General features: G+C 39.8%; 1 protein-coding gene across 2 annotated transcripts in view; it reads right to left on the reverse strand.

Moving 5' to 3' along the window:
• Positions 1-7,151: 7,151 nt before the first annotated feature.
• Positions 7,152-17,141, reverse strand: part of pard6b (par-6 partitioning defective 6 homolog beta (C. elegans)) — a 102,951-nt gene continuing 92,961 nt past the window's right edge. The window contains exons 3-4 of one of the 2 annotated variants that reach the window (XM_034172134.1): positions 9,759-10,521; positions 7,152-9,728 (exon numbers count right to left, since the gene is read on the reverse strand). In XM_034172134.1, the coding sequence (XP_034028025.1) occupies positions 9,590-9,728; positions 9,759-10,521 (902 nt within the window). In that variant the 3' untranslated portion in view covers positions 7,152-9,589. Of the gene's footprint in view, positions 10,522-17,141 lie in introns of both variants that reach the window. The other variant, XM_034172133.1, reaches the window with a different exon arrangement.

Consider the following 17,141-nt stretch of genomic DNA (forward strand, 5'->3'; position numbering starts at 1 on the left):
ACTCTCAGCTGTCGACGGCCACTCCAGCGCAGACGGAAGTTAAAAACCGCGCAACTGATTTGCACAGAAAATAAAGAAAGATACAGTGCATTTTAAAGACAGCGTTTGGAATAAGCCGCGAATGATATTTACGTTTCCACCTGAGCTCCCGCCGGTTTTACTAAAAAAAAAAAAAAACGCTGTTCCGGAAATGTCCTGCAGATGGCGATAAGATACCCCACTTTCAATTCACTGCTTCGCATAAGTTTTAAGGTTTTTGGGGTTTTTTTTGCAAAAGACAATAAAAAGCCGCATAAATTTTTGATACATAAAGGATGATCCTTTGTCTCTTAGTAAAAATGTATGCTGTATGATAGGTAAAATAACTCATAACTGTTGAGAGCACAGCAATGCCACGCATCAAAGTATCAGGTGAAGCAAAAGACAAAAAAAAAAAAAAAAAAAGACAAGGGCTTACAATAATCAACATTTTTCACTAGGACCAGTGGCGGCGCCAGGAAATTTTTGTTGGGGGGGGGGGGGGGGGGGGGGGCTGAGGTAAAAGTTGGAGGGGCTCCACAAAATGTCGAAATGAACAATATATAGTAAATTGCTTTATAAATACCAAGGTATATGTTTTAGTCACCTGTGCCCCTCTAAAATGTGGTATCAATGCATACACATCATTTAGAATGATTGCAAGTTCAGCAAACTTGCACATAGGTATAAATAAAGATACGTTAAGTTTTAAGAGTGGCCGTAATAAATATTTAGGAAACCTAAATTTTTGGAGTATGGAGTTAAATTTGTCTCATTAATACTTGCAAATGCACAGAGGGTGATTTACAAATATCCTTTGATTTGTACACGTGGTTTGTGATCCACAAACACAAATTTCTGATTTGTAACGTGTGTGGGTTTTTACAAATAAATGTTTATTTGCAAAACTGAAAATTCTGTTTGTGAAGGGTGATTCAGCATTGGTGGATCACCGAACACACACATTCATCACTTTGCTCAGTTATGCAATACTGAAACATTCTCAGCGCAAAACTGCAGTTGAGATCCACAAATATGTCAGTCGCTATTCACATTATTGGCAGAATTATTGGGGGGCTGAGGGGGAGCTTGGCTTATTATTGGGTAGGCTTAAGCCCCCCCAAGCCCCCCTCGGTGCCACCACTGACCAGGACTCTAGTCTTTATCTCATCTTTTTAACTATGCCGTCATTGTGAACACTGGACTGTATACGGCTGTTTTACTGAAACATATTCTATCAACCGTGTAATGACTGTGCTTTTTTGGATTCATTAGTATGGTTGCAGCAGATGGTCAAACTCACAGTCTGCTCTGCTTGAGTTTTCTTCCTGTAACCAAAAAGAGTTTTTCCTTACTACTGTTGCTAAAGTGGTTTGCGGGAAAGTCACGTATAGCACCTTGCGGTGGCATATTTTGCACTATCAAAATAAATGTCATTGACTATCTTAAATCATTTCCATAAAAAATAAATTTTCCTATATGTTACCATGGCGCTGTACAGTAGTGTTCAGAATAATAGTAGTGCTATGTGACTAAAAAGATTAATCCAGGTTTTGAGTATATTTCTTATTGTTACATGGGAAACAAGGTACCAGTAGATTCAGTAGATTCTCACAAATCCAACAAGACCAAGCATTCATGATATGCACACTCTAAAGGCTATGAAATTGGGCTATTAGTAAAAAAAAAAAAAAAAAAGTAGAAAAGGGGGTGTTCACAATAATAGTAGCATCTGCTGTTGATGCTACAAACTCAAAACTATTAAGTTCAAACTGCTTTTTTAGCAATCCTGTGAATCACTAAACTAATATTTAGTTGTATAACCACAGTTTTTCATGATTTCTTCACATCTGTGAGGCATTAATTTTGTTGGTTTGGAACCAAGATTTTGCCCGTTTTCTAGTGTGCTTGGGGTCATTGTCTTGTTGAAACACCCATTTCAAGGGCATGTCCTCTTCAGCATAAGGCAACATGACCTCTTCAAGTATTTTGACATATCCAAACTGATCCATGATACCTGGTATGAGATATATAGGCCCAACACCATATTAGGAGAAACATGCCCATATCATGATGCTTGCACCACCATGCTTCAGTGTCTTCACTGTGAACTGTGGCTTGAATTCAGAGTTTGGGGGTCATCTCACAAACTGTCTGCAGCCCTTGGACCCAAAACAAACAATTTTAATCTCATCAGTCCACAAAATATTCCTCCATTTCTCTTTAGGCCAGTTGATGTGTTCTTTGGCAAATTGTAACCTCTTCTGCACGTAGTAGTAAAAGTGAGAGTGCAGTAGGGGTGTCGGAAAAAAATCGATTCACGTCTGAATCGTGATTCTTGTTTATTACGATTCTGAATCGATCCAAAATGTCCAATAATCGATTTTTAAAAAGCATTTTATTAAACATTTCCTTGCTTACTCGCTGCGTGTACTGTTTGTCAGGCAATGGCTTCCGTACTACAGCGTCTCCGCGAGGTGCGGGGGGGTCGGGCGTGCTTCAAACATTCGTGAGCTGAAGCTTAGCATGGCGGATGAAGAGCTAATTCAGCCAGCTCTGTCTTTGCTGAAGGCAAATGTTTGGGCGCATTTTGGATTTTATTATTTGCTGCGTAAGAAGGAGCTTGACATGACTTATGCAATGTGCAAAATCTGCAAAATGAAAGTTAAGTACTTCGGAAACACTTAAAATCCGCAAGCCCACATGCTACGTCATCACCCGGAGCTAAAAGGAGCGGAGCAGCGGTCTCTGCTGACTACTGACCAGCGCTTCGCTAAACTGCCAGTCAACTCCGAACGAGCAAAGCAGATAAGTAAATTTACATCTAGAATCACTTGATTAACCTTGTAAAGCTGCATTTTCTTAAACATAAACATTTTTTAAGTAATATAACTATTTCTCAGAGCTCTTTGAATCGAAAATCGATTCTGAATCGAATCGGCACCCCAAGAATCGGAATCAAATTGAATCGTGAGTTGTTGTACGATTCATATTCCTAGAGTGCAGTAGTGCAAACCAAACGGTATTTGTAGCCGCAGCAGATTTTTGTTAAGACAGTGTGCAAGAGGTGTGGTAGTGATAAAGTGAAACAGTGCAGGACATTGGTAATGGGCAACAGAACACACACACACACACACACACACACACACACACACACACACACACACACACACACACACACACACACACACACACACACACACACACACACACACACACACACATATACAACCCCTGGCAAAAACTATGGAATCACCGGCCTCGGAGGATGTTCATTCAGTTGTTTAATTTTGTAAAAAAAAAAAGCAGATCACAGACATGACACAAAACTAAAGTCATTTCAAATGGCAACTTTCTGGCTTTAAGAAACACTATAAGAAATCAGGAAAAAAAAATTGTGGCAGTCAGTAACGGTTACTTTTTTAGACCAAGCAGAGGGAAAAAAAATATGGAATCACTCAATTCTGAGGAAAAAAATATGGAATCATGAAAAACAAAAGAACGCTCCAACACATCACTAGTATTTTGTTGCACCACCTCTGGCTTTTATAACAGCTTGCAGTCTCTGAGGCATGGACTTAATGAGTGACAAACAGTACTCTTCATCAGTCTGGCTCCAACTTTCTCTGATTGCTGTTGCCAGATCAGCTTTGCAGGTTGGAGCCTTGTCATGGACCATTTTCTTCAACTTCCACCAAAGATTTTCAATTGGATTAAGATCTGGACTATTTGCAGGCCATGACATTGACCCTATGTGTCTTTTTGCAAGGAATGTTTTCACAGTTTTTGCTCTATGGCAAGATGCATTATTATCTTGAAAAATGATTTCATCATCCCCAAACATCCTTTCAATTGATGGGATAAGAAAAGTGTCAAAAATATCAAGGTAAACTTGTGCATTTATTGATGATGTAATGACAGCCATCTCCCCAGTGCCTTTACCTGACATGCAGCCCCATATCATCAATGACTGTGGAAATTTACATGTTCTCTTCGGGCAGTCATCTTCATAAATCTCATTGGAACGGCACCAAACAAAAGTTCCAGCATCATCACCTTGCCCAATGCAGATTCGAGATTCATCACTGAATATGACTTTCATCCAGTCATCCACAGTCCACGATTGCTTTTCCTTAGCCCATTGTAACCTTGTTTTTTTCTGTTTAGGTGTTAATGATGGCTTTCGTTTAGCTTTTCTGTATGTAAATCCCATTTCCTTTTGGCGGTCTCTTACAGTTTGGTCACAGACGACTCCAGTTTCCTCCCATTCGTTCCTCATTTGTTTTGCTGTGCATTTTCAATTTTTGAGACATATTGCTTTAAGTTTTCTGTCTTGACGCTTTGATGTCTTCCTTGGTCTACCAGTATGTTTGCCTTTAACAACCTTCCCATGTTGTTTGTATTTGGTCCAGATTTTAGACACAGCTGACTGTGAACAACCAACATCTTTTGCAACATTGCGTGATGATTTACCCTCTTTTAAGAGTTTGATAATCCTCTCCTTTGTTTCAATTGACATCTCTTGTGTTGGAGCCATGATTCATGTCAGTCCACTTGGTGCAACAGCTCTCCAAGGTGTGATCACTCCTTTTTAGATGCAGACTAACAAGCAGATCTGATTTGATGCAGGTGTTAGTTTTGGGCATGAAAATTTACAGGGTGATTCCATAATTTATTCCTCAGAATTGATTGAGTCCATATTTTTTTTCCCTCTGCTTGGTCTAAAAAAGTAACCATTAATGACTGCCACAATTTTTTTTCCCTGATTTCTTATAGTGTTTCTTAAAGCCAGAAAGTTGCCATTTGAAATGACTTTAGTTTTGTGTCATGTCTGTGATCTGCTTTTTTTTCTACAAAATTAAACAACTGAATGAACATCCTCCGAAGCCAGTGATTCCATCATTTTTGACAGGGGTTGTATATAGCTTCTTGAGAGCCTGGATGGATGTCAAAGATAGTCCAAACTATACCTTTTTGGAATAATTATGATCAAACAAATAATGTGGTATAGTTTTCAATATGATTGGAACATTTTTAAATTTTGACCCCTGTGTAATTTTTTTATTGACCCCTGTAGCTCATTAGAGGTTAGCTCCAGCATGGCTCTGTATCTGAAAATACACAGTTAATTTAGAATATGTGCCAAATTCCATGTTTTATCACAAAATGAACAATATTTATGGAAATTCTAGCTAAGCTGCACCACTAGTAGTGTGGCCAAACAGTTGGATATCAGCCTTCATAGGTTCAGAATGTATAAGCACTTTGTGGATTTAATAGAAATGTCAGGGACATTCAATCACTGCTGCATCTACTTGTATCCATCACAACTGAGTTTGTGAGCATTACAGAGGTAAAGTACTTATATGTACACATTGTTCCAAATTTTTGTTTATATCATGCAGAAAATTTTCCCTTTTAGATTCAAAGTTTCGTTCAAAGTTACATATGCAGTTGCACTGTATATTTTGTTTAATTATGTTCATTTTTGGACCAAGAAATATATATTTTAAACAACTTAATCTTTAATTAACACTGATCTGAAGTTTTATTTGAATGTTTTTAGCAGTGAAAATATTCCTGAGTTACAGTTCTGAGAAAACAACAGAAGAGGTCACAGCAAGGAAAAAAAAAAAAAAAAAATCATGTCTGTAATTTGAGGAAACTGTTGCTCAGTGAGATTGGTGGATACATGGAACAGCCTTCCAGAGCGCGGGGAAACACCAGAGTGTAATCAGTTTTAGAAATGGATTGGCTAGGAATTGGAGAAATAATAGGAAATGGGGACATTTGATAACATAAAAATCCATTACTGTTCTTCCTGTACTGGGTTATCTTCCATGTATACTGTTTGGATAGAGGAGCCTTGTACCTACCTTCAGTAATATTATTAGTATTATATTACTAGCCTTTTTGTGGTATTACAAAGTGAATTAGAGCAGATCATACCTGGCATAATGTGATTAACAGAATTAGTGAGTAGGCATCAGCCTTGAATCCCACTTTCATTTGGTTCTGGTACTGTCATATTTTATAAATTTGTTACGTTGTTTGAATAAAATGTTTTTAAAAATGAAAGATTTATGTTTTCTGTTATACGAGTATCTAGGTGTAGATAAATGCCTGGGAGGAAGTTCAAAAGAAAACTATATGTATAAATAAAATTCTACCCACTGCCCCAGTTTTTTTTTTTTTTTTTTGGCCTGAAACAAACTACACTAAAAAAGAGCCTATATATATATATACACATATATATATACACATATATACATATACACATATATACATATACATACATACACATATATACACATACATACATACACATATATACATATACATACATACACATATATACACATATATACATACATACACATATATACACATACATACATACACATATATACATATACATACATACACATATATATATATATACATACATACACATATATATATATACATACATACACACACACACTTATGAGGACCATACAGTGAGGGTTGATACATTTTAGTTTATTTCATCCAGCTCCCCTAATCAATAATTACAGGTGAATATTTATTCATACATCTCCAATTTAATCGTAAAACTTTTTAATTAAGTGTGCTAAAAATGTACAATACATAGCGTTCATAAGAAAATACTGAATCGTCATTACAAATCTATACCGTAGTATTTATCTGGCACAAAACAAAAAAATATTGCTCCAATTAAAAAACAAAGGGGGGGTGGGCGCAAACACAAAGGAAATGTTTGAATTCTGCTTATACAATCATTGGTTTCTGAAGAAACATACGTCACAGTATAGGAGCCAATAATATTGATAACCAACAATAATTATTATTATTATTATAAATGTTATGTGATCATCAGTTCCCCTGGTTAAGTCAGATCAGTAAAAAAAAAAAAAAAAAAAAAAAAAAAAAACCTTGAAATAGCGTGTATTGGGCAACAACACCGACCATGAAAATTACAAAGAAAAAAGCCATCATTAAGCAAAATCATAATTATAAAAATACAGTCATAAAATGTGTACAAAGAAAATATGCAGACATTAGAAAATAAATAATTGCTGTGGTTACAATCCCAGTGTCCTGTGGTCACAAATAATGAAAATAAATTAACATTTTTAAAAGCCTTCCATTCAGTATGCAAGTCAGTGTTTTTAATCTGGGGAAAGGAAAGAAAAAAGTAATTCCAATCAGTACCATCTATACCATAAAAAGACAGTACCTCAGACATACAGCATCAAGGACAATGGTGGCTGCACATACATGATCTTTGTTCCCATTCCAGTAAGTGATATTCCCTGCTTGATCATCAAATCATGAAATGTACATTAGTGTGATGATCATTCATATGTATGAATGTTTTATTAGGAGTGCAAAGAGTTAAGTGAAGCAACATTACTACAAAAGTGAGTGTGTATCATGTTATAGTGCGAGTTATAATAATTAGCAGGACTAAAAAGAAAAAAATATATAAATAAAAATTCCATTAAAGAACTAACGTTAGGAAAGCAGCATGTAAGGGTAAAGGCTCCATACTGGAAATACATGATCATTATCAACAAGTAGAATACAAGGAACATAAAAAAAGAAAAAAAAAGAAAAAGCTTTCACATAATTCTCCTGCAGTCATCTCTTGATAAAAAAAAAATGGAGTTACGTACATAAAAATCAAACAAAGACTACAGTTTAAAGCAACATACAATTAATGTATTTGAATTGAAATCAACTTCACGAGCCAGAAATGCTCTAGTATGATGTCAGTAAACCACAACGGTATGTGCAGCAATGGGTTCTGACCCATTTTATTATCAAACTGAATCTTCAAGATGTAAAGAGTTCTCAATTTTCTGTCATTCACTGCCATTTAGACTCAACAACATTCTGGTCACTAAAATGCATCCCTAAATCAGATGGGATACGATTCTGCATTTCAGAGCAGTTACTATGATTCTGCACTTTGGAAAGTTTTTCTTATTTGTTTGCTTATTTTGGAAAATAAAGCTAAATGAAAACACTAACACTATTTCAAGAACCTTCTAGATAACTACTCTGTCAGTCATGTTTTTGGTGCACGGAGGTTCGTTTGTGATTGTGATTTTCCAAAGAAAGCACTGAATTAAAAGTCATACCTGAAACAGACACGCCTCACCTTTATCAAGAAAATAAAATAAAATCAATCTGTGCCAAGAGCGGCCTCACATGTGGACCTGCCTGTATGACTCAATCTGTCCAGGATTCATTTTAAGATAAAGGCAACTCATTCATCAATGTGTAAAATACCATCTACATCCTTCACTTCACTGGTTGATTGGCTGTATTCTCTAAATGTGTTTAAACTACTGTTGAACAGCGTTTTAGAGTCAGTGTTTTACAATCTCAGAGTGTCATTATAAATCCAGGAGAGTGAAAAAAAGAAATGTTGCAGGAATACTTGAGATCACTTTTCATACGAATGTCTCAGGACACGTCCAAGTGAACTCAACATGAGGTGAGAAATAACAGGTGAACAGACAGCACTGAGGTGTGATGCAAAGTTGCAAAACAAAGAATAATGAAAAGGAGAGAAACCAAAAGGACTACATTCACATTTTGTCATTTGTACACATGAAGCAGGGGAGCAGCCCTCGTCTGAGCACAAGTGCAGTATGAAGAAAATCTGCATGGAAATACATTTTAAAACATCTCAGTCCTTCCTATGCAGAAGGTATTTCTCAGTTTAGTGGCAGACATTGATCAGATGGATAACAGGTACCTTACAAAACCAATAAAAACTGAAATATGCATAAAATAAAAAAAAATTGCTTCCAATAATGATTAAAATAATGTACCTTACAATATCAAACAAATCAATTATCTCACACAGTAGGCAATAAGAAACAGAGACAGTGGCTAAAAAAAGTATTTGGGGTAATTAAATTGAGGTGGTTTTCCCTGGAATAAAAACTTCAATATTATTACAGAGCTCAGTGATTGGTCAATTATTGTGGCGTCACACTGTGTGTAAAGCCCAGTGGTCACATGAAAGGCGGTGTTGGCGTCTGGGGTGAGAACGGAGGTCTAACCAGGCAAAAACACACCATGAAAAGAAATCCGTTGTCCATCTGCAATTTACTTGCTCACATGACTTCTATCATCATCTGTGTATAGGCCTGGTAAAAGGAAAAGCACAAGCAGGCAACACGGAAACCTGCAATTGGAATTTAAAAAGGAAATGCTTTGAAATTAAGTTGTGAGCAGTGAGAGTTGGCATTTCTAAAACTTCATGAAATAACATTTTCTACTTCTGACATGTGATGTCAACATTAGGGTGCTGTGTCACCTCTGTGGCACACATGTGAGTTATTAGCATGTATAAGAGCGGCGTTTTGCGCGTGGAGTTTTATGTGTAAATGTTTGCCTGTACGAACACTAGGTGTCATGGTCGTGCTGAAAGTAAATTTGTAACATTTGTGCAATTAGGCTCACCCACCGTCTATATTTCAAGTGCTGATTTGCAGTGTGAAAATTTCTGCACGAGTTTGTCTACATTTTCCAGTGTTTCCAAAAGTAGAGTCTACAGAGTGATAATGGTACCATCCTCCTCCAGACTCCGCCTCTCCATCGCTCTGTCCGGGGACGGTGTACTTGAAAGGACATTGGTGTTACTCAGAGATCCACTGCTTCCGCTGGCAAGGACTGTCCCATTGGCGTTGATGGAGAGCGTAGAGGGGGAGATGGTGGTGGTGCGGAGGTTGAGATGCGGCTCATAGCGGGGTAGCGAGGACATGCTGTATGTGGGTGAGCCGTCACGCTGGATGGTTTCAGCGTCGCCACCTGCCTCAATCACCAGATCCTCATCATCCTCGTCGCTTTCCAGCTGTCCCGCAGGAAAATTTTGTATGATGTGTGTTGGCATGTATGCCGTAGCCCCCATGCCAGCAGTTGAAGAGTAGCCGTAGTAGCTGGCACCACTGTCAGATGAACGTCCAGAGCTTCCAGATGCTGCCCCGCCCCCTCCGCTGCGAACAATATTGTTCCGCTGGTTGGCAGGCTTGACAGTGATGATGAGATTGTGGCTGTTGGCAATCATCATGTCCGTGACTTGGTCAAGAGACTTCCCAGCCACCTCGATACCATTCACTTCCAGTACCTCGTCGTTGACAGCCAGCAGGCCGGTGCTCTCTGCCAGCCCACCGGGCACCATACGAGAGATGAAAATGCCTGGCACCTTCTCCAGACCCTGTGGAGTAACCCGAACACTGGAACCATCCCGGATGTAGAAGCCCAAAGGTTTCTCCTGACCATGCTTGTACAGGCGGACGCGCCTGTGCGTCTCAGGAAGAATGTCCACGTCGATGATGGAGGAGACGGGCCGGAAGTCCCTCGGGAAGCTGATGATGACTGGAGGCTTTTTCCTGTTGGTGTCAGGACGTAGGAGAACCGCTGAAAGCACAGTGTTTCTCTTCCTGGTCAGCGAATCAGAACCAAACGTGTAATCAGCTTCTTCTGCAAGTGAGCACAGGTAGAGACAGAGGAAGTGGAGAGGGAGAGAAGTACATCAGAGGAAGAGCAGAGAAAAAAGGGAAACAAGAAACAAAAAGTACACATTATGAAATGTTGTTACGATCTCCACGAATATCATACTGTGTTCACCACACAGTCATTATTCATCCTGAACGTCTGTTGTATCAAATTTGTCCAGGAGGCTGAATAACGCTCTACAATAAAGCACCAGTCAGCCTGTGGCATCTCTGCCGGGTGTCAATGGTGTAAACAATAATTCCCCAGAATCCCCTACCAGCAAGCCCACCCCAAAGCTCCATGTGTACTGTCTCTCTCTACATGCCACCTCATGTGAATGAGTCTGACTACACTTTACACCAAACCACAGATGTACATTGTGATCAGGAGTGATACATTGTAGTTTTACTGAGCTGAGCATGTGTTGTTGTCACAGATGTCTTCTTAGTGGTGTAACAGCAGTACAAACAAAGCTGGAAACTTTGGCAATGATCACTTTTACAGCACTTTCAAATGAGAGAGCATGTTTGACTTGATTTAGTATCGATATTACAGTGATTTTCTATTTTCCATCACTTTTGATCATTTCAGACTTTCTTCTTTTTTATGTTTGTCTTATGCAAGTTATTTGAAGACATCTTTTGGTGTGGAAAATGTTGGTTTCTTTCCTTGATTTTTCTCTCTCTCTCACACACACACACACACACACACACACACACACACACACACACACACACACACACACACACACACACACACACACACACACACACACAGAGAGAGAGATAGCGACTTCACAGGGCTGCTGGTGATACCCATATACTTCCTGAATGGGCTTAACAACAATAGCAATACAGCGAAACCAATGACATAAAGACACAACTTAATAAAATGTTTAAGCCAGTCCAATGTAGGCCCTGGAGCCCACTGTTACCAGTGTTCATCTCCAGATTCAGTAGAGTGAAGTGGGCAAGTCTACACTTCCACCTGTACAGGATGCCAGCTCAATGCAGATGACTTTCCCAGGCAAGGCTGGTACCCATTTCCAGCTGGGTAGATTGAGACAATGCAGATTACAGGTCTTTTCCAAGGACACAGACAGGTAGCATGAGCAGGATTTGAACCCAGGTCAACATATTGAAAGGCCAGCTCCTTATCCATCGAGCTATCTGCTCTAATGTGTGAGAAACATATTTAAGTTTTATCATGAAAGTGAAGGATGTGATGTTAGGAAGGAGACAAAACCCGAACTGAAAACGATGTGCAGCAGGTCAGTGTAATAAAAAAATACAGATGGAAATGTAATTACATGTGAAGAAAGTGTGCAGAGAAAGTGAAGGGAGTACTCTGAGGAAATGATAAATGAGGAGATGGTTAGATTACAGAGAGAATTAATTATGAGCAATTTAAAAGTGAGAACAGCTATAACATGGATGATCTACCAGTGGAGGCACGGAGATGTTTAGGACCAACATTAGTGAAGTTTGTAAAGCAGGTTCTTTAACTGGAAACCAATGATCAAGCTCACAAAATGATTACCAACCCCCCCCCCCCCCCCCGCACCGCAACAACAACAATTGCATTTAATATTGTAATACTCAAGTGGATTCTGTGTGCATGCGTGTGGCTTCAATCACGGAGAAACTGCGGAGAGCTGACATTTGCCATTTGATAGCTTATGTATTTTGGGTGAAGGATGAATGCGGCGAAAACAGAAAGTTGATAGGACTAATTTTTTTGGAGAACTCAGCAATACTGGCTATAACAACAGTGAACAATGGATGCTGTGCTGCAATGCACCATGGGAGGTTGGAGTTTTTAAATGTTATTGTAGTTAATGTTAGTTTAACAGTGTTGTTAGTGTGAATGATTTATTCTTGTTTTGTCGTTCAATTGGTTTAGTCAGTTTAGTTAAGTGTCATGTTGCTGTTACCACGAGTGAAGCGTGTAGTGCGTTATGAATATTAGCTAACACCATGCACTGAACAATGGACATTGATAATTACATTCTGGACTCACACCATTGCAGCAGGGGGAGGTAAATCATCTTAAAAGCGTGCATGCCGAGGTGTGGAATTTTATTTAGTAAGTTCAGTGTAAGTACATAATATAATTGTGAATACATTAAGAATACATGGATGACAAGAAAGTAAAAATATGTATTACCATTGTGGTCCATTTAAAAATCAAATGCGAAAATAGAAATAAATAATAATAATAGTGTGTCTATGATAACAAGAACCTAAAACAAATACATTGATGGTGCATTTACAGATATGCAAGATGCGTTACGAATGTCATATTTGTGTCATTCTTGGCACATTCCTGACATTCTTAATGTGACTTAACGCATCTGAATAGGTTTCTTAATAGTGCATGATGGTGCGTGATATTCGTGGAGCATGTTTTTGGCTGTCAAAATCTTCCACGAATGTCATCTCATTTCGCCTCATGTCGTGGAGGTCGCAACTGAGTGCTGATCCGTCTTGAGTGGTGATTCTTAATAGAGCATGACAGCTTTCTTCTCTGATGTGCGCACAATTAAACCCTGCTGCACCGCATTCAGTTTCATTGCTGCAGTAATGCTGAAGGAGTACAGTGATGCCAAGTCGGCTAAAAGTTTTGTTCCAATGCTCCTCAGCACACTCCTGCAAGTGTTCCACCTGCTGCATGTGCCTGATGTTTGGGAAAATGAGCCAGACAATAACCATGTAGAGTCACATCTGGCTGTCTGTCTCCTCCTCCTCTCTGTGCCACCCCATGGCACAGAGCCCAACTACACATGCAGTCACAAAGTTCTTCTGTGGAGCAACCTGGAGTGATCTGAATTGTTCAGCAGCTGATGGTTGAATATGGGTGTGTGTGTGGAGACAATTCACCTCATTCACAACATGGCAGAACTTAACGATGCACACAGCGCGAAACAATGCGGAAACTTATTCTTGACCATGCATAATGGTTCCTGATAATTCTCCAGAAACATGTGCCATTAATTGTAACGCGTGGTAACAGGTTGCAGCAGTTCCTGAGGACACCTGACGCCTCTACCCAGAATAATCACATTCGTGATCAGCAGCCAAGAATGTATACTTCGTGGCATTCGTGACTTGTCGTCGTTATGTGTAAACGCACCTTAAGACAGTAAAATAACATGAAAAAATTACTTAATTAACAGGAAATAAAAGGGTTGAGTTCTTCTAAAAACTACTGAGGTCTAAGGTTCTGAAAGCATTTTGGACTCACACCATTCCAACTCATTATAGAAACTTGACATAATTTATTACCACCCTTGAAAAAGGTCAGCCACCTACTTTATAAACACTACCCAATCTACAGCCAGTGGATCCCCACAGGCAACATGTTAGTATTGTAAAACCCAATTCCAATGAAGTTGAGACGTGTAAAATGTAATATTCAGCTGAATACACCACAAAGACAAGATATTTAATGTTCAAACTGATAAACTTTGTTTTTGTGCAAATATTTGTTCATGTGCAGAATGTGGCTTGGCACCGTCTTGCTGAAATAAGCAGGGACGTCCCTGAAAAAGACGTTGCTTGGATGGCAGCATGCGTTGCTCCAAAACCTGGATGTACCTTTCAGCATTGATGGTGCCATCACAGATGTGTAAGTTGCCCATGCCATGGGCACTAACACACCCCCATACCGTCACAGATGCTGGCTTTTGAATTTTGCACTGGTAACAATCTGGATGGTCTTTTTCCTCTTTTGTCCGGAGAACACAATGTCCATGATTTCCAAAAACAATTTGAAATGTGGACTCATCAGACCACAGGACACTTTTCCACTTTGTGTCTGTCCATTTCAAATGAGCTCGGGCCCAGAGAAGGCAGCGGCGTTTCTGGATGTTGTTGATGTATGGCTTTCACTTTGCATTGTAGAGTTTTTACTTGCACTTGTAGATGTAGCAACAAACTGTTAACAATCGTTTTCTGAAGTGTTCCTGAGCCCACACAGTAAGATCCTTTACACAACGATGTCGTTTTTTAATGCAGTGCCACCTGAGGGATCAAAGGTCACAGGCATTCAATGTTGGTTTTCGACCTTGCCGCCTACGTGTAGAAAGTTCTCCAGATTCTCTGAATCTTCTGATTACACTATGGACTGTAGATGATGTAATCCCTAAATTCCTTGCAATTTAACATTGAGAAACACTGTTCTTAAATGGTTGGACTATTTTTTCACGCAGCTGTTCACAACGTGGTGATCCTCACCCCATCTTTGCTTGTCACTTGCTGAGCCTTTTGGGGATGCTCCTTTTATACCCAATCATGACACTCACCTGTTTCCAGGTGAGATTGAACTCTATGGTGTGAATGCCAGACATCATGTTTGGAAGAAACCAGGCACCATCCCTACAGTGAAGCATGGTGGTGGCAGCATCATGTTGCGGGGATGTTTTTCAGCAGCAGGAACTGGGAGACTCATCAGGATTGAGGGAAAGATGAATGCAGCAATGTACAGAGACATCCTGGGTGAAAACCTGCTCCAGAGCGCTCTATCAGGTTGAATAGGGAGCATTAGTACACAGCCATTTTCAGATCTCTCCAGAGATGTTCAATCCGATTCAGGTCTGAGCTCTGGCTCGGCCACTCAAGGACATTCATAGAGTTGTCCTGAAGCCACTCCTTTGAAAGTTGAACCGTCACCTCATTCGGCGTTCAAGAGCGCTCTGGAGCAGGTTTTCACCCAGGATGTCTTTGTACATTGCTGCATTCATCTTTCCCTCAATCCTGACGAGTCTCCCAGTTCCTGCTGCAGAAAAACATTCCCGCAACATGATGCTGCCACCACCATGCTTCACTGTAGGGATGGTGCCTGGTTTCCTCCAAACATGACGCCTGGCATTCACACCAGAGAGTTCAATCTTTGTCTCATCAGACCACAGAATTTTGCTTCTCATAGTCTGAGAGTCCATCAGGTGCCTTTTGGCAGAATCCAGGTGGGCTGCCATGTGCCTTTTACTAAGGAGTGGCTTCCGTCTGGCCACTCTACCATACAGGCCTAATTGGTGGATTGCTGCAGAGATGCTTGTCCTTCTGGAATGGTCTCCTCTCTCTACAGAGGAATGCTGGAGCTCTGAGAGTGACCATCGGGTTCTTGGTCACCTCCGTGACTAAGGCCCTTCTCCCTGATCGGTCAGTTTAGATGGGCAGTCAGCTCTAAGAGGAGTCCTGGTGGATCTGAACTTTCATTTATGGATGATGGAGGCCACTGTGCACATTGGGACTTTCAAAGCACCAGAAATGTTTCTGTACCCTTCCCCACATTTTTGCTTCAAGACAATCCTGTCTCAGAGGTCTACAGACACATCCTTTGACTTCATGCTTGGTTTGTGCTCTGACATGCCCACGTGGACTCCAATTAAGATGGAGAAAGAACATCTGAAAGATGATCAGTGGAAACAGGATACACCTGAGGTCAGTTTTGAGTGTCGTGTCAAAGTTGTGAATACTTATATACACACACACATCTAATTTCTTAGTATTTTTTATTTTTAATAAATAAAAAAAAAATTCTAAAAAAAAAAAGTTTGTCATTATGGGGTATTGTGTGTAAAATTTTGATTTTTTTTTTATTTCACCCATTTTGGAATAAGACTAACATACTAAAACATAGACAAAGTGAAGCGCTGTGAATACTTTCCAGTTTTTTTTGTCTGCGGAGGCTATAACATACTGTAAGATTGGCGACTGAGGGAATGCCACAGCACTGGAGAAGCATACCAACACTGATTTATACCAAAAATGGAAATGCACATTGTTGCGTTAACCACAAAGTTATCAGGTTGATGAGCAACAGCATGCTGTTATATTGGGGAGGGGGGGAGACGAAGCTGAAATGAGACATTGAGATTTGTGAGCAGCAATACAGTTTTATGCTGAGAACGTAACGTTTGCTTTGAGCATGAAGACTGAACAGTACAGACAAGGCCATAAAAACAGCATTGTGCACCTGTGTCCTCAGAGAACGATTATGACAGGGTCCATAGACAGGAGTCGTGGTACTGTATGAGGAAATAGGACGATGGAGTGACAACGATGGGATGGACAGGATTAAAAATAAGTATGTCAAAGGGACAGTGGAGGTAGGACAGTTGGGAGACAAAGTGAAGGAAGAGAGACTGATGTTTGCACATTTATAGAAGAGCAATGTGAAGTACATTGGGAGAAAGATTTCATTTTTTTATTTCACCTTTATTTAACCAGATTAGTCCCACTGAGATCGAGACCTCTTTTGGAAGAGAGACCTGGACAATTGTAAAGTTTCCAATTCACCTAACCTGCATGTCTTTAAATGTGGTAGGGAACCGGAGCACCCAGAAGACGCCCAGGCAAAGATGAGGAGAACATGCAAACTCCACACATAAAGACCACAGGTGGGAATTGAACCCATGACCTTCTTGCTGTGAGGCAACAGTGCTAACCACTAAGCCACCGTGCTGCCAAGTAAGCTGAGGATATATCCTCCAGGCAGGAGAAGAAGAGGCAGGCCAAAGAAGAGGTTTATGGGTTTGGTGAGGCAGAACATGCAAGTGGTTGGTGTGACCGATACAGAGGACGGGATGAGATGAAGACAGATGA

Source organism: Thalassophryne amazonica, chromosome 6 (genome assembly GCF_902500255.1).
Source record: "Thalassophryne amazonica chromosome 6, fThaAma1.1, whole genome shotgun sequence".
NCBI lineage: Eukaryota > Metazoa > Chordata > Actinopteri > Batrachoidiformes > Batrachoididae > Thalassophryne > Thalassophryne amazonica.